Here is a 22647-nt window from a genome sequence, read left to right as displayed (position 1 = left end):
GGGGGGCGATCCTGCCACTGAAGATCCTGTAAAATGTAGCCCAGTGAAAATTCCCACGTCGCAAACGAAGTCGAAAAGTAAAGGCGGGGGCGTCGTGGGCAATTCAAAATCGTCTGCTTTATTTCGCTGCATACATAAGACTAAATAGCCTCAATGTAAGGGCTGCGCTCCCGACCGATAAGCTACGCTTAACAGTGCGAGAGCGGGCACGAGAAGTGGAGCGCGAACTAGCCGTCCCTCAGCTCGCTTAGCAGCGAGAGAAGCTCGGGAACTCGGGAGCGGGCGTTCGCGAACATCGAAGAGTGGGCGCGGGAGCGCTTTGTCTAGCCCGATGAGCAGTGCGAAGAGCCTACTTGCGGGAGTGCAAGAGCGGCCAAAGCTTTGGAGGCTCGGTGAACAGAGGCGGCGCCGCGAAGGGCCTTCTGACGTGAACATTCTCATCCCCTTGCAACAACTCGGGTTGCAAAATATTCGTCCTGTATAAGCACTGCCGCGTTCTGCAGGCCGTCCTGACTAGCGGCGGAAATTGCCTATGCGCACCGGAGTGGAGCGGTGGACGGAGGCCGTGGAGTGGCTGAGGAGGGCGGGGGAGAGGCCCAGGATCGTAGAGGAGACGTCGACGTCGGTAGCGGATGAAGTTCGGTGGCAACCTCGGAATCGGTTGGATTGGACCTCTGATCAGAGCGTTCGCGTGGTGCGAAGCGGTGGCATCTTCTCGAAGCGGACTGGAAAAAAAAATGTATCATTTAGAAGAGCGGTCAGTAAATAAAGCGAATTGGGAGCACGGAATCATCCGATGCTGTGATCGGGGTGCGGGAACTGGACTTCCCGTCATATGCAGGAGCGTGTGGTGATGCTGATTGCACGTCTTGTTGGGAATGTTCGTGGGCCAAACAGTTCGAACAGTAACGTTTGGTGGACACCGCGCTGAGCCTCTTCTCAGCACTGAGCCTGAGGAACTTGTGGCATTTTTGAAGCGGATGGATTCCGCTGCAGACTCGGCATGGGTAGGATAAATTACCTCGGGAACGTCTGCTCTTGATGTCGTGGGGTACCCAGTAATTGAGGGCGTTGGGAGTAGTGATTCGCGTGGAGAACGCGGATATCCTTTGGATCGGTGCGGTTAATGGGCTGGAAGGTTCAGGAGCAATCTGAACACTGGAGGAAGAGTTTCTGGGATGCAGCAGAGTGTGATGCCGTCTGCGGCACTTAAGGCAGGAGTGGGCACTGGGGCAATCCCGCTGCTGATGGCCTCGTGCCAAACAATTCAGGCAGAGCTGCTTTCTCTTAATGTATTCGGAGCGCCCACTCACGTCCATCTCAAGGAACCGTGGACATAAGCGCACGGGGTGGTTCTCTCGAGAACAGAGATCGCACCCCTTGGAGGCTGGCGCCACTCGGGTTTCGTACGAGTTGAGTCTGCGAACCGGAGCGCTCGTGGGTGCCGATCTGACATCGCCGATGGCCTCCAGAGTGCGATGACGCTCGGTCAAAAAAGCATCCAACTCCTTCCAGGTTGGGATGTCGGCTTTGTTGTGGATGGATTGTTCCCACAGAGAAAGGGTTACTTTGGGAAGCTTTGAGGAAACCATATACACCAACAGACAATCCCAAGCCTCAACTTGAATGGAGGACATTTCTAGCGCGGTCAGGCAGCTTTGGATGGTGCTTTGCAGTTCCTTCAGCGCGACTCCCGATTGTTGAGGGACAGCCTGGATGTTGAAGAGGATTTTCAACTGGCTGTTAACTAATAATCTTTGATTTTCGAAGCGGTCGGTGAGGCTTCGCCACGCCGAGACGAAACCTTCATTGGTGAGCGGGGCCTTGGAAACTATGGCGTTCGCGTCGCCACTTGTTGTCGAGAATAGGTGGAACAATTTTTCGACTGGTGTGACCCGAGAGTTGATGATATAAATTGCCGTGAACAAGTCCCTGAAGGTGGGCCAGCGAAGATAGTCGCCCGCAAACACCTCGGTGTCTACCGGTGGTAAACGACAACCGGTGGAAGGGGGTGTGTTGTCGCTGCTGGGAACCAGAGTTGACTGGGCCGCGCCCCGTTCTATTATCTCCTGCAGCTGGGCCACGCACCTGGAGTAGACGGAGTAGCAGTAGCTATACTTAGCTTCTAACACCGCCGTCGTCGGACCCGAAGAGCAGTTCGGAGCAGCTCTCGTAACTCGACTCCACCTTTTCCCACAAAGCCCGGATTTGGTCCCTATGAAACTGGCACATGTAGGGGGAGAATCGTTCAGAATCCAGGGCTCCCGGAGTGTGGATCGTAGCCTCGAAGTGGCTAACCCGATCTGTGGTGGCAATGAAGCGCTTGAGAGCGGCATCTACCGCATTCTGAGCCACTTTTGCAGCTGACCGAGTTGTTACCGGCGAGGAACCGCGAATGGTATCGACAGACTCGTCGCTTTTTGCCCTTGAGATGGCCGTAGTAGGCCTTGGCTTCAATTGGGACGCCCGCGGAGGTGCGGATTGGGACCTGCCCAAACGGATGGATGGGATCGGACGCGGTTTTTTGGCGTCTCCCGTGGGCATTCTCGGAATAGAATGCTGTAGATCAGGACTTGTCGACTGTAGGACGAGAGGACGGTCACACTAACGCACAGTCTGGGTCGCCCAAAACGGATAAAGTGGAGAAAAGAAAAAATAGATGAACCTCGGCAACAAGGCTTGACGTTCGGATCGAGGAAGCCGACTGAAATGTCAACAACAGCCGCAGTCGCAGATCGTGGGGGTGGGAGTTCGGATTTGAGTGGTATTGGGAGTTGTCTCGCAACCCTAACACAAAAATAATTTTTTAATTTTTAATTAGCCGCGAATGTTTGAAGCCGTAAAGGTTGAATTTAAAAAAAAAAACTCGATTTTTAGTAGCGGAACTGCTTGCTGGGTGATGCCGTCGGCAAAGCAGTGCGTATGTGAGGGACCCAAGAATTAGACGGCCAAAACCAACAACAACTCGCCGGCTGTGGCGGATAAGTGTAAACATAATTAAACACTTGCCGTTGCAGTCGCAGATCGTGTGGGAGGGAGTTCGGATTTTAGTTGTGTTGGTAACTGTCTCGCAACCCGAAAACAAAATAACTTTTAATTTTTAATTAGCCGCGAATGCCTATTGTTTGAAGCCGAAGGTGGAAAAACAAAGAACTCGATTCTTGGTAGCGGAACTGCTTGATGTGTGATGCCGTCAGCAAAGCAGTGCGTATGTGAGGGACCCAAGAATTACAAGGCAACAACAACACGGCCGTGTCGGCGGCTAAATTGACGACAATTAAAAAAAAAACCCATAAAAACAACCCTCGTTTGTGTTTGGGTTTCGCTGCTCCGTTCAGAAGCGAAGCTTGCCCGATATATGTATGTACAATTTGTCACAAAAGTGTTTTCGCATGAACTTTTTCTTATATTTTTCCCAATTTTATTAATATAAATCAACTATGAAATAAGTTTTGAACAAATTTTTTTATTATTTTATATTCTACATTTATTTCTTAATAGTATTCAAAAAACAAAACTTAAATTCTTCAATTAACAAAAAACATATAACAAAAACAAAAAAAGTCTCCCTAAAGCCCACTGTCACAAAAGTGTTTTCGTTTTTACCATCTCTGCTGTTTCTCGTCTTTCGCATATGCTTGTACCGTTATAACGGTAGTTTTTCTGCGAATAGATGAAATTAATGTGCATTTCGAGCATTTCGTGGTCATTTTTTGGTTATATGCAGACGGAGACAGTCGAGAAATTAAATGTTTTACAATGCCAGGAAAACGAGTGTCGTTCGATGTAACACAACTGGTGTATTACAACCATAACAATGGAAAAACCACTGCAGAACTTGCAAGTATGTTCAAGCTGCATATACGCACTGTCCAAAATATAATAAGTCGCGCAAAAAATGAAAATAGACTCGAAAATAAACCAGTAAATGGTCGGCCGAGTAAGCTCTCTGACAGAGTAATTCGTCTTATTATGAGGAAGGTGGACCAGAACCCCATGATCTCGACAAGACAACTGGCGGCTGAGGTGAGAGAGGAATGTGGAGTGGATGTTTCTCATGAAACTATTCGAAGGACAATTAAAAGCAATAATTTTACATCCCGGGTAGCTAGGAAGAAACCTTTGCTATCAAAGGCAAATGTTGAGAAGCGCCTTTCTTTTGCAACAATTCTTGTAAATGAACCCCAAACTTATTGGAACGACGTTATTTTTTGTGACGAGTCGAAAATAATGTTATTTTATAACTTGGGACCCAACCGAGTGTGGCGAAAGCCGTTGACAGCTCTAAACAATAAAAACATAATACCGACAGTAAAATTCGGCAAATTGTCCGTCATGGTGTGGGGGTGCATCTCCATCAAAGGTGTCGGCGATTTGGTTTTTATTGAAAGTACAATGGATGCTAATCAATATCTGAATATATTAAAAACCAATTTAGTAAATAGCGCGAAAAAATTTGGATTTGGACAGAGCTTTAAGTTTTACCAAGACAACGACCCAAAGCATAAAGCTCAGAATGTACGACTATGGACACTGTATAATTGCGGTAAAGTGATCGACACTCCTGCCCAGAGCCCGGATATTAACCCCATAGAGAATGTGTGGGCGTTTTTAAAGAAGAAGGTAGCAAAAAGACATCCCACATCCCGACCAATGCTAAAAGCAGTCATTTTGGAAGAGTGGAATCAGATCCCACTGGATTATATAGAAAAATTAATAAATTCGATGAATTCACGACTAACATCTGTTATTAAGGCCAAAGGTCATCATACAAAATATTAATTTCTTCTAATTATAAGTCTAGCTTTAAAATATCACCGATATGTTAAAAACGAAAACACTTTTGTGACAGTGGGCTTTAGGGAGACTTTTTTTGTTTTTGTTATATGTTTTTTGTTAATTGAAGAATTTAAGTTTTGTTTTTTGAATACTATTAAGAAATAAATGTAGAATATAAAATAATAAAAAAATTTGTTCAAAACTTATTTCATAGTTGTTTTATATTAATAAAATTGGGAAAAATATAAGAAAAAGTTCGTGCGAAAACACTTTTGTGACAAATTGTATGTATGTAAAATGATTGTGGAGATCGATGCTCAGCGCAGCATTGCGCGAAGCTTGCCCAATATATATGTATGTATTGTAAGTTTATATAGATAAAAAATAGGATTTATAAATTTCGGAAAATTTCAAATCCTTGGTTCACGAACTTTATTTCTTTAAAAATTGTAGGTGTCGGATTTTGTCACGTCGACACTGTTCAGCTGTCGAATGTATAAGTGCAGGTGCTTGTACACGCTCTAGGCACAAAGAGGAGACGAAAAAAAAAGACAAATAATTACTTGATATGCCCTTATGCGGGCGTGTGTATATATGTATGTAATAGCTGGGAGATCGATGCTCAGCGCAGAATAGCGCGAAGCTTGCCCAATATATATGTATGTTCGCCCAATATATGTTGGTATGTAAATATGTAGGGTTTGTATTAGCACAGTGGAGCGTCGAGAAGTGGACTGTACTGAACTGTGCGAACAGAAAAATGTGTATGGATACAGCACAAAAAATTAGCGAAAAAAATATCGTGACAGCGGCAGACTTTTCGGCGATCAGGGTGAATTCCCGCAACAAGCGCACACCGGCTGGCCGATATTAATTATGCCTTTCTTTTTGTAACACAATTTCACTGCTCACGGATAATTTTTTTTGTACGGAAATATTAGCCCAAGTTTAGAATGCGTGTGTGTGTATGTGGCTGCACATAGGCCCCGACCGTTGGCAAGTGGAGGAACAGCGGGGAATCGAAAAGACGGCGAGGACGATGGCGGCGCACACAAAACGGACACGGATGGAAAATTTCGAAGTTCGGAGGCGAATAGAAAGTGGAATTTTTCACTGCCGTGGTGTCAGGAAAACTCGTACGGGGAGTTGACACGAACAAAACAGTAAATTTTGCAGCGGTGCGATCGAAATTAAATGTTCGGCCCACTGTTGAAGACCGGCAGCGAGAACAAGACGGAAGCAAGCATATACTTATCTCTAGCGGAAAAATCACCGGGAACTGCTGGTGAAAGGACGGAAGGATATCCGATCCGGCTCGAAGGACCAATGTTTGTAGGGGGGCGATCCTGCCGCTAAAGATCCTGTATTGGAAAATAGCTCCCGCGACGCAGTCGGAAAATAGATAACCCGTAGTGGTTAAATCATAAGTCGGTGGCGTCGTGGAGCTCCAATAATTGCTTCCGCTTTATTACGCATCATACATAGTACTAACTAGCTTAAACATAAGGGCTGCGCTCCCGACCGATAAGCTAAGCTTAACAGTGCGAGAGCGGGCCCGCGAAGTGAAGCGCGAACTAGCCCTCCCTCAGCTCGCTTAGCAGCGAGCGAAGATCGGGAACTCGGGAGCGGGAGTTCGCAAACATCGAAGAGTGGGCGCGGAAGCGCTTAGACTAGCCCGATGAGCAGTGCGCGAAGAGCCGACTTGCGGGAGTGCAAGAGCGGCAAAACTTTGGAATCTCGGTGGGCAGAGGCGGCGCCGCGAAGGGCCTCCTGACGTGAACACCAACTATTGCCGATCTCCTGCTCTCGCTTTAACTAGGCAAACTGACCGGGAGCTCGTTTTTTCTCTTTAAGTTAGTCTTATGTAAGCAGCGAATAAAAGCTGACGCTCAGCTGAAACTACCACGACGCCCCCGCCTTTATCTTTTCAACCCTGACGGGTTAAATTTTTCGCCAGCAACGTGGGACTTTCTTGGGCTTCCATTGCCGAGTCTTTGCGGGCAGGATCGCCTCCATAATCATAATTTCACACTCGAACTATGTGTGGATAATCAAATATTAAATACATTATTACTATAATGTTTCAATCAATTATTCTTTTTAATAAATTTGAGCCGTTGAACAGTAAAATGTAAAAGCAAGCATGGAGCAATTGCGTCAAGAATAATCAGACGATACACGAGCTTTCCTCATAATTTACTGTGTTCCAGGCTTTTTTTACCCATATATCAAATCCTTACACACATACAGCAAGTTGAATATTTTTTTCTATGTTAGGAATTCCCCAGAAACTATTTAAATGACAAATAATTACGTTAACCGGGTCAGATTGTAAATATATATATATATATATCAACATGTCAAAATTTTCACTCAAGAATGTTCTAATTTGATATTAACATAGTCCAGTTAGGTTAGGTTATCCCAGAAGGCTCTCGTGGGAGCCATGTATAGGTCAAGATGGCCCTAGTTGTGTCAATGTTATTTGTATGGACCTGGAGAAGTTCTTAAAGATCAAGGTGTTTTTGTCCAAGGCAAGTAGTTCATCTGGTAGAACTAGGTCATTTAGTGGCTCTTTGCACATGATCTTAGATGGTGTGCAGGGTGTAGAATGTCTTCTTTATCTGCTTTTGCTTGTGTGAAAGGAGATGTTTTCCGTTCTGTCGCTCGTCAGTCTGACGCCATCCATTGCAAGTACGTCAGCGGTCTCGTTGGCATCGATGCCCTGATGGCTGGGAACCCAAAGATCCGCACTGACGTTGTCGTCCTTGGGAAATAAAGTCCCTTCGTGCTTGCTAGTACATTTTTGGAACTGACCCCTGACGATTGCATGTATATAATTGTCGCTTGATTGTCTACGAACAGGTTTACCGTCTTTGGTGGACGGTCTATTTTCTGCGCAAGCTTTGCCGCGTTCCTGATGGCGAATATTTTTTAGGCTTATCTCAGGGTCTGTACAGTATATGCCTATGTATATATGTATGTTTTCCGTTCTGTCGCTCGTCAGTCTGACGCCATCCATTGCAAGTACGTCAGCGGTCTCGTTGGCATCGATGCCCTGATGGCTGGGAACCCAAAGATCCGCACTGACGTTGTCGTCCTTGGGAAATAAAGTCCCTTCGTGCTTGCTAGTACATTTTTGGAACTGACCCCTGACGATTGCATGTATATAATTGTCGCTTGATTGTCTACGAACAGGTTTACCGTCTTTGGTGGACGGTCTATTTTCTGCGCAAGCTTTGCCGCGTTCCTGATGGCGAATATTTTTTAGGCTTATCTCAGGGTCTGTACAGTATATGCCCGCACCTACTTTGTCAGTATAAATGTTAAGTATTGAGTATGGCACTGAGCCGTTTTCCAGTCCTCGAGTCCCATGAATGTTGTTGTTTTGACATCCGGGCAGGTTCTAGGTATCTTGTAGTCAGATTTACTGCTCATGTCTCAACCAATGGAACTGTGCTCGAATCCTTGAAGCGACATATTTCCTGATGTTACTAGGCGTTTCACCATTGAAGCGGTGCCCCAATCTGATTGTACCCGTCTGCAACTTAGTAGATTTCCTATCCAAAAGTTGATGGCGGGGTGCGTGTTGGTCGCTCCTAGGCGCTCCATTATTGCGTCTGAGCTTACGTTGTTGAATGCACGGATATGTCTCCAATGACTCCGAGCGCATTTTCTTTGTTGTGCAGGGCTCTCTCATTTGTGGGTACTAACGAATGTAGTGCCGTCTTCACTGATTTCCCTTTTGTGTATGCACGCTGGTTGGTTGACAGTGATCTGCCCACATCGTTTCTGATATATCATCATATTCTATCATCTTGAGTAAAAAAGAGGTGAGACTCATCGGCCTGTAGTCCTTGGGACTGACGTGGCTGCTGTATATTTCGTATAGATCTGGAGTGATAACTTCTTTGGTCGCGTGCAGCATGGCTGGAAATATTCCATCTAGTCCTGACGTTTTTTGTCCCCGCGAAGGAGTCTATAGCCCAGTGGATTCTTCTAGTGGATATGAGTTTATTTGGGAGATGCTCTTCCCTGGTTGCTAGTACCTGGTGCTTGTTAGCATCGGTGATCTCTGTGCAGCCTGTGAAGTGCGCGTGCATTAGTGCTGTTAGGGCCTCTTCGCTACCCTCAGTCCACTGCCCGTCGTCGCGTTTGAGCTGACTTTGTATGGTGGGTTGCTTTAAAATCAACTTCCGTAGTCTTGCCGTTTCTGGGGCCATCTCTATGTTGGAGCTGAAGTTTCTCCACGAGCTTCTTTGTGCATTGCGTATTTCTTTCTTGTAGTTCCTTAGCAGGATTTTGTATTCCTCGTTGATTATATCATCCTTCGGTTGCTTGACGATTTTGAAGAACTCTCTGACGTTATTGCGTTGGAGCGGTCCTCCAGGGTGGTCTGGTCCACTTCTTGGTTCTTGATATTAGGTATGATGCGTGGTATGCGCCTAGTAATTCCTTGGAGAGGGTCTCCAGGAACTTTTCTATATTTACCTCGGATTTTACTAAGCTCGGAAAAGTCGCGAGTTTGACAGCGATTGTTTTTTGAACTTTCCCCAGTTGGTATTTTTGGTCTCTTAAGGACTTTCCAATCGAATACCATAGTACTCTGTCCCGCTGCGAGTGTTATATTTAGCACGTTGGACGAGTCGGGTCCTACATAGGTGTGTTCCTCCCCTACGTTTGCAATATATAAGTACGTTAAAAGTATCAAGTCTAAAGGTGACTCACCTCTGTTGCTTATATAGGGGATCCCCCACACGCTGTGGTGCGCGTTGGCGTCTGCACCCACGAGAAATTGGCGTTCTATCGGGCTGGCTGCTACCAGGCTCCTGAGTTTCTTCGGTGGGGCTGTCCTGCCGTGTGTCATGTAGCAGGAAGGCGCCAGAAGGCGTTTCTTCTTGCTTTCCAGCATCACAGCAGCCAGGTCATCCGAGCTGTGTAGACCATTCAATACGAGTACGGTGGTTCTGTTTATGCTTACCTATGGCGTGTAGAACACATTGTAGGTCGAGGACTTTAGTCCGGCATTGACATTGCCCAAGGCAATCCACGGCTCTTGGACCAAAGCTAAATTGACGGACCATTGCTCCATGGTAATGAGGAGTTCCGCTGACACTAGTTTACTTTTATGTAAGTTGAGCTGTTACACTCTGAGAGTCATGGCATTTCTTGGGCGGCGTCTATGATGGTGTTCAGACCTAGGTCCTTCACCACCTCAACTGAATACGGGGTGGCGCTTCTTGAGACGCAGGAGGATACAGGATATCCTCCGCCTCCCTGTTGATATGGAGTTTTGCGTATTGGCCCCCCTCTTGGGTAGTGGGCTTGCAATCTGCAGTACCCTCCAGTCTGCTATAAGTACGTAGGGGCTTTGTCGCTGTAGCAGCTTCAACGCCCGGTCTCCTTTGATTGCGATGGGGAAGAGTACCTTCGCCTTCGGTATGGATGGAATTATTTCCCTTTCCACCACCTCCAGCTTGGCCCCCTCCCACAGCCCTTCCATTTGGCCGACCGTTTCCGTCAGCCATTTCCAAATTGAGTCGTCCATACACTTCGGGATTTTGACCCGCGTCGCCGGAGCATTTTTAATTACGCTCCTGGCGGAGCGTTGCCTTTTGCTGGCCAGCAGCTCCTCCACTTTATTAGCAAATCCACCTATTGGGGATATATCCGAAAGCTACAAGCCAGCCTTGTTTAATAATTTGCTCGGCCCAGGCTAGCTTTGCCTATTCTTCTAGGGAGAGGTACGCCTTATCCTGGAGTGGACTCTAGATCTAGAGAGACGCCTTGCACTGCGCCTTAGCTTTCATGCTCTCGCTTAACCGTTTCGGTCAGTCACTGCATGGGGAGCTAGAGAAGGCTCTCTTCCACTTCCAACCATGGCTAGTGATTCATTTCCTCAAGCGTTTGGGCGGGAGAAATTGAAACGAAACCTCAGCTAGACACTGCATTACCACGTTGTACAGGATAATTCAGTGCCCATTGCCATCCGGCGCCCTCGTGGAGGCTAGAAAGCTAGAAGCTAGAAATTTTTGACGGACACTGAGGCAAATTCGCTTAACAATTATTATTGGTTGCGTTCAGCAGTGTCTCTATTGTCTTCTCTATTAAATTAGGCTATTAGTTTATTCCATTTATTTTGTTAAATTACATTAATAAAATTTAGTTTAATGCCGGACATTAAAACTGTAATCGATTTAAAGCCTGGTATTGACATAAGACTTTTCACAACGAAATGGCTATATATTTCGCGCGGAAATCAATGTAACCAAAGAAAATCAGTCTTTCGGTTTCTACGCAAACTACTTTCTCAGTTTTAAAGCGAACTGAATGCAGTTAGTCTTCTATATACTCTCACTCGTATGTAAGTATGTAGCAGCCATTGGAACGATCCGAAAATTAAAAATAATAAAATCTATAACCTTTCCAGTTTTCAATAGATTTTCATCAAGAATTTTGCTTTAAATTTTATACAAATCGGACTACTTTCTAGAATTACAATTAAAAATTATTATTCAACATATTTTCATCATATTTTAGATATATATGCCTGCTCCGGTGTTCACTTTCGCAAAAATTTACCGATTTCGATTTTGAAAATGAAAATCGGTGCTCCCATTTTCACTTTAACATGATTCTCGCAATTTGAGAAACGGGCACCTTTGTCTAACCGAAATGAAGAGTATATGCCTGCTTCTACATCAAATCAGATCTTATTTGATAAGGTAAAAAAAAATTTATTCTGTGGTCTATTGATGTTTACTCGGCACCAATAATTTTTAATAATTTTAAAGGAGGATCAAAAACATTGTTTAAAAATAATGGCTATTTAATTGAAGTACTTAAGTGGGGGCAAGCGAAATTAAAACAGTGAAAAATTTGGCTCTTTTTAGAGGGAAGCAGCTGTTTGCAGTTTAATTCATATTTGATAATGTAATCCATATCAAATAAAAAAGGCATTTTTCACGTTGTATGCGTTTGACCAGACAAGGTTCCAGCTATTTAAGAAGCAATAAACGATAAGAAAACTAAATATTCCGATATCAAAAATTAAAATTTTGCAAATCTATGAATGTAAAACTGTAAATATGATATGAATGAATGAAATCAGAGCAGGCATTACTTCATTGTTTCTTAAAATAAACATATATAATTTATATTGTATTTATTCCTAAAGATCGAAGTTCAATCTGCAAGGGTATATAAACTTCGCCGTGCCGAAGTTTGGTTCCTTTCTAGTTTTTATTATATAATACAACAGTAAAGCTTTTGCATGCAATAAGAGGCACAAATGCACACAAAATATATTCTGCTTCCTAGAAAAAATAATGTAAATAAAAACAGCGCAAAATTTGAACTATTGAAAATCTGTTGTAATTTTTATACCCTTGCAGGGTATTATAATTTCAGTCAGAAGTTTGCAACTTAGTGAAGGAGGCACCTCCGACCATATAAAGTATATACATATATCAGGATCAACAGTCGAGTCGATCTAGCCATGTCCGTCTGTCCGTTTCTACGCTAACAAGTCTCTCAGTTTTGAAGATATCTGAATGAAACTTTGTAGTTAGCATCCTATATACTCTCACTCGTATATATGTCGGAACGGGCCAGATCAGACGACTATATCATATAGCTGCCATAGGAATGATCGGATAATTTTTCCAAAAAAAATAATTACATTTTCATTTTTCAACAGAATTTGACCAAATTTGAGATATAGCCATATTATATTATGTTACATTTTTATGTAACATTTTATGTATGTATATTATATATCATATAGCTCCCATAGGAACGATCGAGAAATTAATACAATTAAAAATTAGAAAATTTTCCGTTTTCAAAAGAATTTGATTAAATTGAGACTTTGCCAATTTATATTACTCTACAATTTTGTCTCAAATTTTATGAAAATCAAACGACTATATCATATAGGTGCCGTATAAACGATCGTAACATGTAGAGGAAAAATGAAAGTATGTGAATGTAAAACTGAAAATATAATATGTATAGGTGAATGAAATGAAAGCAGGTATTACTTCATTGTTTTTAAAATATATAATATATATAATTTATATTGTCTGCATTCCAAGTCATCGAAGTTCTATCTGCAAGGGTGTATAAACTTCGACGTGCCGAAGTTAGCTTCCTTTCTTGTTTTAAGTAAATTCTACTTTACCTATTTTATAAATATACACAGAAATACATATATGTAGCAGGCTAGTTAGTATTACCATGCTCTGGTCACATTAATTAAGTGGTTACGTTCTCATGAGAGATCATCAAGCTACTCCGTGTAAAATGGGGGTCGATGTATATTAGCCAAGAGTGAGAAAACACTTTCTGAGACAAACCAAACCAAAGGAGGTTGTAAGTGAAAGAAGAGCTAACCTAAGAAAAATAATGACAAGAAAGGAGAAAAACAAATTGTTAAATAAATAAATAAAGTGAAGTGGAAAACTAAGAAGCGGTCACTAACATCAGTAGTGGGATTCGGTAGAAAATTTTTGTCCTTTTATTGGAAAACTGAAGTAATGAAATGGTACAACGGTACAATGATACAAGGGGTAGCAACAACAGTTTCGAGAATTTTTAACAGCCACTTAACAGAAGCTGCCGGAATATAAAACGCGGCAAGGGCAGAGATGGCGGCAGAGACGAGGGCAGAGGCAGCGACAGAAACAACGCTGAAAGTACATGGCAGCGAGATGGCATCAGAATGGCAACGGAGAGCTTTGCATCAACTGGTTTCAACATGGCCAGGGAAATTCTGACGGACTTCGGTGGCAAAGTCTGTATGCGGTCATGGATTGACGGATGGGACAACATTTCGGCGCTACATAGGTTGACAGACATGCAGCGGCGAATTTTGCTGATCAGCAAACTTAAAGGAGATTCCCTACAATGGCTGCATGCTGATGCCGGACGGTTTGCGAAACCCATAGATGAGCTTATCGAAGAACTGAAGTCAGCTTTTGGGGGCATCGAATCTAAAGCGATATTAAGGCGCGGGTCTGGTCGTCAGATGAGCAATTTGCTTGTATTTTGAGGAGAAGTTCTGATTGGCTCGAGACGTGGCGATGGAAGATGATGATCTGGTAGATGGGCTCGTAGAGGGCATCCCAATACCAAGTCTCCGAACGAAGGCTAAACTGCAATGTTTAGATGGCCCAAGAAGTATGTTACGAGCATTTTCGGACATCAAGTTGCCAGCAAGAGTGTCAACAACATCGAAGGTCTCTGCAGCGAAGGAGGTTTCAAATCGCTGCTCGTTGCGCTGTTTCAATTGCAACGGAAAGAGGCACTGGATGAGGGAGTACTTCAAGCCAAAAAGAGGGCCAGGTTCGTGCTATGGCTGCGGCACAGATGATCGCCGTATTGCCCGTATTGCCGTATTGCCCGCCGTATGTACGACCTGTAGTTCCGAAAGTAAAATGTGAAATTAATATAGTTTATAAAAACTAAACCATTTATCAGTGCACCAAGGAGACTGTCATATTGTAAAAAAGGAAGAATTATAAAAATTTTTAGAAGAATACATTAGAGATGGAATTATCCAACCTAGTAGATCGGAGAACGCTTCGCTCAATGTGTTAGTGAAGAAGAAAACGTCGGGGAACTTAGATTTTGTATAGATTTTAGAAAATGGACCAAAATCATGGCGAAGAGCAATTATCCGATACCATTAATTAATGACCTTTTAAATTGTTTAGTGGGAAATGGAGGGGGGCGACTCTAAAATACTTCCACTCAATAATAAAAACACGGAAACTATTTCGGAGCATTACGCGACGTGCGTCGGATCTTTACTGATTGGGGAGTGATATATAACTAACTACATCTAAATAAAAGCTAGCGTAGGCAAGCGGATTGAAAGCTCTTTGGACTGACTGAAAAGGGAGAGGGACCCTACGTGACATTTCGTGGTTTGTAGCTGGATCACACTGCCTCTCGAAAATAAGCGTCTTTCGTCGTAAACATTCATGTTTTGGTATTTTCGAAACGGTTTATAAGTTCGCCACCTTTTTATTTAGATTTAGAATTTAGGAACCAATCGTAATCGGAGTATAGCTATAATATAGTTAATAAATATTTGACAATAATTTTACATTTATTTGGAAACCTTTGATTTTGGCTAAGGAAAATAAAAAATCAAAACCGAAACTAGTTGGACTAGCTATTAAATAGCTTACGAGTGTGGTGATAATTATTTGCCGACAATTTAAAATTATTCGGCAAAAATTAAAAATTTTTATTTTAGATTTAATTTCCTTAAAGTCGCTGGTGGAGGATTCTGTCTCGTCGGCACTGTATCACCGTTCTTTGCCAATGAGTCATATTTGAGTGCAGGTGGATGTGCACGTTGTACGAGCAAAGAGGAGACGAAATAAATTTGACGACTTCGCTGACACTTTATAAATAAATTTATTTAAATCTTTGTTACAGGAATTTATGGTGCCTTTGGACCTCTTAATAAATGAGTTCATATGGCAAACAAGTAGCCAGGAAACCGCCAAATATTTTGTTTCCATTGGAGACCGTGGATACAAAAGTCAGTCATCAACTTCCGGAATCACAAGAGATGGAGTCATGTTTTACACACAAGTTCACCGGGATAACATTGGTTGCTGGGACACTGCAAAGCCATATACTCGCGGGAATATGATGTTACTTTTCAATCAAAGTTATAACGGCTCCAATACCATCCTCCAATTCCCAAATGATTTAAAAGTGGATAACGAAGAGCAACAAAATGTGTGGATAATGAGCAATCGTTTACCAATTTTTTTGTATAGTACCTTGGATTACAGTGAAGTTAATTTTAGGATTTTAAAGGCTAGTGTCAGTAAGATAATATATGCTAATCATATATGTAATCCCGGTTATAAGAATAGCAATGACCGAAAGTCAGCTAATGTAATAATAGAAGAAGGACAATGTTATTAAAGATGTTAATACTATTTGTTCAACTCAAACACAATATAATTATACAAAATCATAAAGGAAAGAAACCAGTCTTTGGAATTATTTGGAATTTTGTTTCTTTTGGTTTGCTCATCTGTGGCATACCTATATTATAATAAATACTACAATTTTTATTTTTATTAATGTTTTGAAATGTTCTTAAATATTATATTTATTCGTCATCCATATCATATCATCCATGTTTTCTAACATTTCAATTGGAAATAATCAATAAATCAAGTGTATTATGTTTTTTTTTTTTTTTTATTTCAACAGCAGGAATTTGTCTTTAGGGAGTTAAGTTAAACTATTTTACTTATGTGAGGTTAAATTCATCGCTCTGTCTAGTTCCAAATGCCTAAAGGACGACGTGCGAACTTCGGCTGCCGCAAAAGACAAGCAAGCCAGCAAACAAGTGTATTTACAGAACTTAAGCGAAGAAAGGAAAAATATAATAATAATAAAGTATAATATAATAATAATAAGAGAAATTACCTAATGAGACAACGCGTGAGCACACGAAAATCGTTGGCATCATACAATCGGTTGGCAGAGAAGTGCAATACAATATTGATACCCTGCAGGAATTCGTTAGAAATAATGTGCTGTTGCTGAATGAACAGGAAAAACATGTATACGAAACATTAATCCAAGCGGGAGACAATATTACTGGTGGTGTATTCTTCCTGGACGCACCTTGAGCTATACGGAAAACAATAGTAATTTTAATGATTTTGGCCACTATTCGATCCAAATGTGACCTAGCTTTGGCGTAGTTCTAAGTTCAATAAGTGACCCTTAAGAAGATTGGAGAAGAAGGAATAAAAAAGAAGAAAGAACCCTTTGGTAAGCGAGAGGCTTTAAAATAAGCACGGCGCTAAGAAAATTCTTGTGTGGGAATATCGGCAGCTTTAAATTTTCGTCGCCGAATTGGGCAGCAAGACAAACGCTCAGGCCGAGAGGAGAGCGGAGGAAGATAAGCCCAAAGAGGAGGAGACGAAGAAGCGATACTCATCCAAGCGCGGGAGACCGGCGTCGGAAGGAGTTGTTATCAACATTGGCTAATTAAAATTAAGCATTCTGGAAGAGGGCCAAATTTTCGATAGGATAGGAGTAAATTTTGATTTTCAGCCTCCTCATCAACAGCTCTATGCAGGAAAGCGCTTTCTTCGCGGGATGATTACTGGTGAGTGAGTAAGTGGGTGGCTCGTAGCCATTAATTTGTAATTACGGCCCAAATGCGCCATACAAAGTCCTCCTAGAATTTGAGTCTCCGTTCCATATGAAAGAAAAACCCAGAGAATGCTAGCTTAAGGTAAAAAGGGAAATAATAATCGAAAGCCTCTAAAATTAAAACCTAATTAAGAGGTTCACAACTCTTTGCGAGCCTCGAACTGTCCCCTATGCTTTCTGATCTCTACGCCGAGAAAAATTGTGTTTATGTTTGCAAATGCGAATGTTTGCAGAGGACACATTGTCTTTTATATTTATATCGCTTCGCGATTAAATCAACATCATTGTCGGGTCATTTCCAAATAGTTTAAATTTAGATATAAGTTTTAGGGTACATGGTTTATAGGGAATTTATATTGCCGAATTTTAAGGATGCAAATTTTAGATTATAAGGAATAAACTTTTTATGAGGTAAACAGCCACTCTCAATTTGTCTTCAGCTAGCCAGCCTTCCTTAGGGATGCCTTAGCCAGGGTTCAGAAGGGGTCATCCAATGTCATGTAGGATGTGATGACCATGGAAGGGTGGGCAAAGCCGCTTCAACTCCATCAGGAGCGAGCTAAATGTCCCGCAAGTTGGTTTACCAGTTGTTGTCTCAGTGTATGTGTTTGGTTTGGTTATGTATTTTTCGTCGTAGCACGCATTGATGTAAACTATGAGATTCGTTTAATAGGCATTTCCTAGAGAGGCAAGAATACCACCCATTAGCCGATGAGCCCGAGTCGAGATAAGAAGCGTGCACCGACCTAGGAATAAGAACATCTGCCAGAATCGTTACAAGAATTATCAGAATTATGCTTGTTTAAGTCAAAAAGCAATTATTGTCGCAAAGAATAATGATGTACACGCACTGAAAGACACACAAATCCGTTGATACCATAAGAAATCCCGATGATGTAGTAAATTGTTTAACTGAGTTTTTGAACATTTTGGAGTTACCAGGATTTCCATCACATAACTTCCAAGTTTTTATGATATTGCGTAACTGGAATCCACCACGACTTTGCAAAAGGATTCGACTTTCGGTAAAAAGACATAGGCCGTATTTGATTAATGAACCATTATTAATGGAAAATACGTTGGTGAAAATGTACATGTTCCTTGAATACCAATGATTCCGCCTGATCTTCCGTTTGACTTTCAATAAATTTAGAAAATCATTGTTTTGCACATGGGCAGGTATAATTTGCGTGTTCACGAGTTGTAAAACCATCCGGTTTGTTTGTGTTAACGTCAGACCAAAAAACTAAAAAAACGTGCTTTCCCAAAAAGCACTTTAATGAAACGGATCATTTGGGGATACGCATAACGCGTAACGATTTAGTATTTACTTTGAATTCACTTTCATTTACTTAGAGAAGTTCAAGTAAATATCACTTAATTTATATGATAGAAATGAATTCATTACAGTTGTGAAATGAAATAACATTTTTTCTTTTCCAAAAAAAATAGAAATAAAATTTTTCGTCATCTTTTAATCACCAAACAAAATATTGCATAAAACGAACCCATCTGGTGGAGAAACGGAGTTCGCCAGATTTGCTAGTTATCATTATAAATTTGTTTAAAAAAATACTTTGATCTTGTAAGGATACTAATCACGGGCCGGAGTATAAACAAAGCCGGCCCAGTATCCTCCACAAAAATGTTTATATTTACTGGGACAGGCAGGATTTCGGGAGTAAAGAGGGAAATCCGTCTCCCGGATACCGACGCCTGTCCCACTCGGCTTCGGGCCATGCCTCGGGGCCGGCCCCGGTGCCTGGTGCCAACCGTCCCTCAATCCGACCAAGGCGCGGCCCGCGTCCACGTCCTCGTCACCCGAGTATCGGGGCTGCAGGACTCGCCTGGGTAGAGGGACAACTCCGTGCATAGGCATGATGACCACGTCACCCGTGTGCCGCCCGCTACGCCCAGAGAGGAACCCTGTCAACCGTGAACCGTTCCCGCCTTGGCCGCCAAGCTGGGTGGTGGGATAGGAGAGGGAGGAAAACCTAATTGGACAAAACAAAGACCGCAGTAGCGTCACAAAATAATTATTTAATGTCAAAGATCCCTACCGTAACTCTTCCTCGCACATGACCCCCTCTACAAGAATCGCGTCAAGGCCCAGCTCACCCGCTCCTCATTGTTCTTCATGGGGCCGCGTCTATGCCCTGAGCCTGGGTCGCCCGGCACTCTGGAGGCGTGGAAGTTCTCCTGGCCGCGTGGAGCCCGGCTCCTATTTTCCGGTTGCGGACCGACTCCAAGAGGCACGTCTGCCCTCTTGGGCTGTTGAAAACCGACTTCACGATCGGGGGCAGAGGGCCTTCTTCCGCCCTCCTTCGCCTGTTCCTGAAGATCGTTATGGTCGTCGGCGATCGGCTTCGCTGTCGGCAAACGGGTTTTGCCGAAGCTCCTCGTTGTAATCTCGGGTGTGTGTTGATGCTCGGCCGTGTGCTGTTTTGCCAAGGGTGCGACTGTACTTGGCGCCGCTCGGATGTGTGACTATGCTGCTGCTCTGCCGGGTGTATGGCTGTACTTCGGCTTTGCTGTCGGCAAGCGGGTTTCGCCAATAGCGAGTGGCCGATGGCTGCCGATGGCGAGTGGCTCTTTCGAGTGCGTGGCTCCGCCGTGTGTGTGTCTCCGCCGTGCCCCACTGCGTGTGTGGCTCCACCGTGTGTGTGGTCCTGCCGTGTGTATGGCTCCGCCGTGTGTGTGGCTCCGTCGTGTGTGGAATCTGGTGGGGTGTTGCTCCTATTCTTGTCCTTAGTACTATTTTTACTACTAGTCCAACCGCTATTCCTACTGCTAATCTTACTACTATCTTTACATTGTACCCTCGTTGGGTCTTTTCCTGTCTGGTTCCCTATATATATTCCTACTATGTACAAAACTACAAATATTTATCCCTGTCGGGGCGGTGCTGGCCAACGCCCAGCTGGATGCGCTGCTGCTTCCCTGAAGTTCGGCTTGGGCCTGCTCATGTTGAGTCCGGAACCGCTCTGTACTCGTCGGTGGACGGGAGGGGTTCCACCCTCATGACCGGGTGATTCCGGGTGGCAGCGTGGCCTAGCACGACGCTGAAATCAATGCGTGGTGACGCAGCGGCTAACGCGGCCAGATCCGGATCGCGGGACGGTTCCGCGATTCGGTGAACGTTGATGTCTGTATGAGACGCCGGTGGATGGCGGCAATGGGGGGTGCCCCATTCGTCCCTGAGGGGGCTGTACTGGGACATCGGTGCGGGTGTTGTCCGGCTGTCGTCCCGGCCGACGAACATTTGCAGCAGTGTGTTGTCGGGCGATCCTTCCCACTGCATGAGACTGAGGGACACTAGCAGCCTCTCAAGGGACGGGGATTGGGTTCGTCCCGAACCTTGACGACCTAATAAGGTCCATCATACTTGGCTGTTAGCTTGGCAGCAAACCCTTCGGCAGCGTTGGATAATGCGTACCGGCGCACGAAAACTAGAGCACCCAGTGCTGGTCTCCTTTCCCTTCGTCGTAAGTTGTAGTGCCTGCCTTGCTCCGCGATGGCACGTTTGGCGTTATCGCGAGCAACTTTGAAGATGCTGTGTAGTTGTTGGCTTCGCTCTTCAGTCGGGATCATGATGATTCCTCGCCCAGGTGTTACCTTGTCGTAGAGAGTGTTGGGTAGGCGTGGCTCCAGGCCTTGGACAAGGAAGGCGGGGCTGAATCTTGTAGTGTCGGATAAGGTACTTTTTACTGCGAGTGATATCTCTGGGAGCAGCTGGTCCGGTGCAATTTGCCCTCTCTGTCTGTCCCGTCGTCTCAAACCAGAGTCTTCGGGATTCCGAAACGTCAGAGTATCCTTTCCCGGAAGGCTCGCTCCAAGTATGGCACAGTGGCTCGTCGCAAGGGGATTAGCTCGACCCATTTGCTGATCGAGTCCAGAAACACAAGGAGAACTGTGTTTACATGTTTGGACAGCGGGAGAGGTCCCACGAAGTCGGCGCATAGGATCTGGAAAGGTTCGTTAACCTGGCGTGTGAATATCTTTCCAGCTGCTTTCTCCTGGCTAACCTTAAAGCGTTGGCAGCTACTTCCCGGAACGATCGGGGCCAGTAATACCTCTGGGCCACCAGTGTACATGTTTTCTGTACGCCCAGGTGCCCGGCGGTCGGAGGATCGTAGCATTCCTGTAGTACCCTCCTGCTCCGGACGCAAGCCTATACGTCGGTATAGCTGTCCGTTGTCCGCGCGGTAGTCGGGATACTTGGTGGGTTCCTGCTGAATTGCAGGTGTTGTCCTGCACCTGCGCTTATTGAACGCTTGCAAGGGGTTGACGCGTCGGCAACCAAGTTCTGGGTCCCACGTCGATAGTTGATGTCGTACTGGAACTGTTGCAATTCCAACGCCCATCGAGTGATTCGTCCCGTGGGGTTGTCGATGGAATTTAACCACTTTACGGAGTGGTGATCGGTGAGTACCTCGAATCGGTACTCTTCCCACACTATCGCAAGACATTCCTTTTCGGTGACCGAGTAGTTTCACTCGGCGTTGTTGAGCCGGCGGCTGGCGTATGCGATGACGCGTTCCTGCTGTTGGATGGTTTGTGTCCGTCGACCGTGACCTCTGCCCGGATACGACTATGATCCTGTTAGATTGCGGTGGTCAGTTTCTCTGGGCATTTGGCGGTGTCCTCGAGTAGTTCCCTGATACTCGAGGCCCTTGCACGTTTTCCGGGGTCTGGGTCCTTCAGCAATCGATGGTTCGAGGGGTTGCGACATTCCCTGGAGGCGTGTCCCTCCTGTTTGCAGTTTTGGCAAGCGGATCGAATCGGTACCCTTCCCACACTGTCGCAAAATATTCCTTTTCGGTGACCGAGTAATTCCGCTCGGCGTTGTTGAGCCTGCGGCTCCTACTTTCCAGACCATTCCCACTTCCGATTCTTCTTGAGAAGGGAAGTCATAGGTTCCACTACGTCGGCAAAGTTCGGTACAAAGCGTCTGTACCAGGACGCTATGCCGAGGCATCGGCGAAGCTCCTTGAGGTTCGTCGGCGCTGTTAGCTCCCTTATGGCGACTATCTTATCCGGATCCTTGTGAATCCCGGCTTCACCAATCACATGTCCAAGTTATGTGATACTCCGTAGAAATAACTTACACTTATCCCGGCTCAGGCGGCGGTTGGCACCGCTTACGCGTCTGAACACTTCCCGTAGATCACTATGATGTCATCCAAATATGCGAAGTAATGTGACTCCATGTCAGGGCTGATGACGCTGTCGCACGTTAAAAAGTTGCCGAGTGTAGGCCGAAAGGCATCACCTTCCAATGAAATAATCCTCGGCCGGTGAGAGTGAATGGTGGTATACGCCAGTATCCATTCTTGAGATCCAGCGTCGATATGAAACGGGCTTTGCGCAGTCGTTCCAAAATATGATGGATCCTCGGTACGGGATATGCGTCAGGGATTACCCTAATAGGACAAAAAAATCACCGCAGTAGCGTCACATAATAATTGTTTAATGTCAAAGATGCCAACCGTAAAACAACACCTAACTCTTCCTCGCACGTGAGCCCCTCTACGGGAATCGCGTCAAGGCCCAGCTCACACGCTCCTCATGGTTCTTCATGGGGCCGCCTATCCACGGTGGAGGACCCCATGGTTGGTGTCGTTGTCGGCGTAGCTGGCAGCGTCGATGCCCTGAGCCTGGGTCATC

At 44.5% G+C, this 22647-nt stretch overlaps 1 protein-coding gene across 1 annotated transcript; it reads right to left on the bottom strand.

Annotated features, from left to right (window-relative positions):
* Positions 1–8724: 8724 nt before the first annotated feature.
* LOC147642705 (uncharacterized) lies at positions 8725–9871 on the bottom strand. Its single transcript, XM_086839245.1, has 5 exons — positions 9777–9871; positions 9508–9713; positions 9271–9453; positions 8829–9193; positions 8725–8775 (listed from the first exon to the last, which is right to left on the bottom strand). Exons 1-5 carry the CDS (start codon positions 9869–9871, stop codon positions 8725–8727), a joined length of 900 nt encoding a protein of 299 aa, XP_086695371.1.
* Positions 9872–22647: the final 12776 nt, after the last annotated feature.

The sequence above is a fragment of the Drosophila serrata genome, unplaced genomic scaffold, assembly GCF_035046125.1.
Source record: "Drosophila serrata isolate PLE 108 unplaced genomic scaffold, ASM3504612v1 contig_363, whole genome shotgun sequence".
Taxonomy (NCBI): Eukaryota; Metazoa; Arthropoda; class Insecta; order Diptera; family Drosophilidae; genus Drosophila; species Drosophila serrata.
This window is presented reverse-complemented; position numbering and strand designations above follow the sequence as displayed.

Bases quoted from the DNA above. Each gene is read 5' to 3' on its own strand.
- LOC147642705 (XM_086839245.1), bottom strand. From the start codon at position 9,871: ATGGAGCAATGGTCCGTCAATTTAGCTTTGGTCCAAGAGCCGTGGATT. The intron at 9,714-9,776 runs GTTCTACACGCC...TGGTCTACACAG, and splicing joins AAGTCCTCGACCTACAATGT to CTCGGATGACCTGGCTGCTG. The intron at 9,454-9,507 runs GTGAGTCACCTT...TTGCAAACGTAG, and splicing joins CCCCTATATAAGCAACAGAG to GGGAGGAACACACCTATGTA.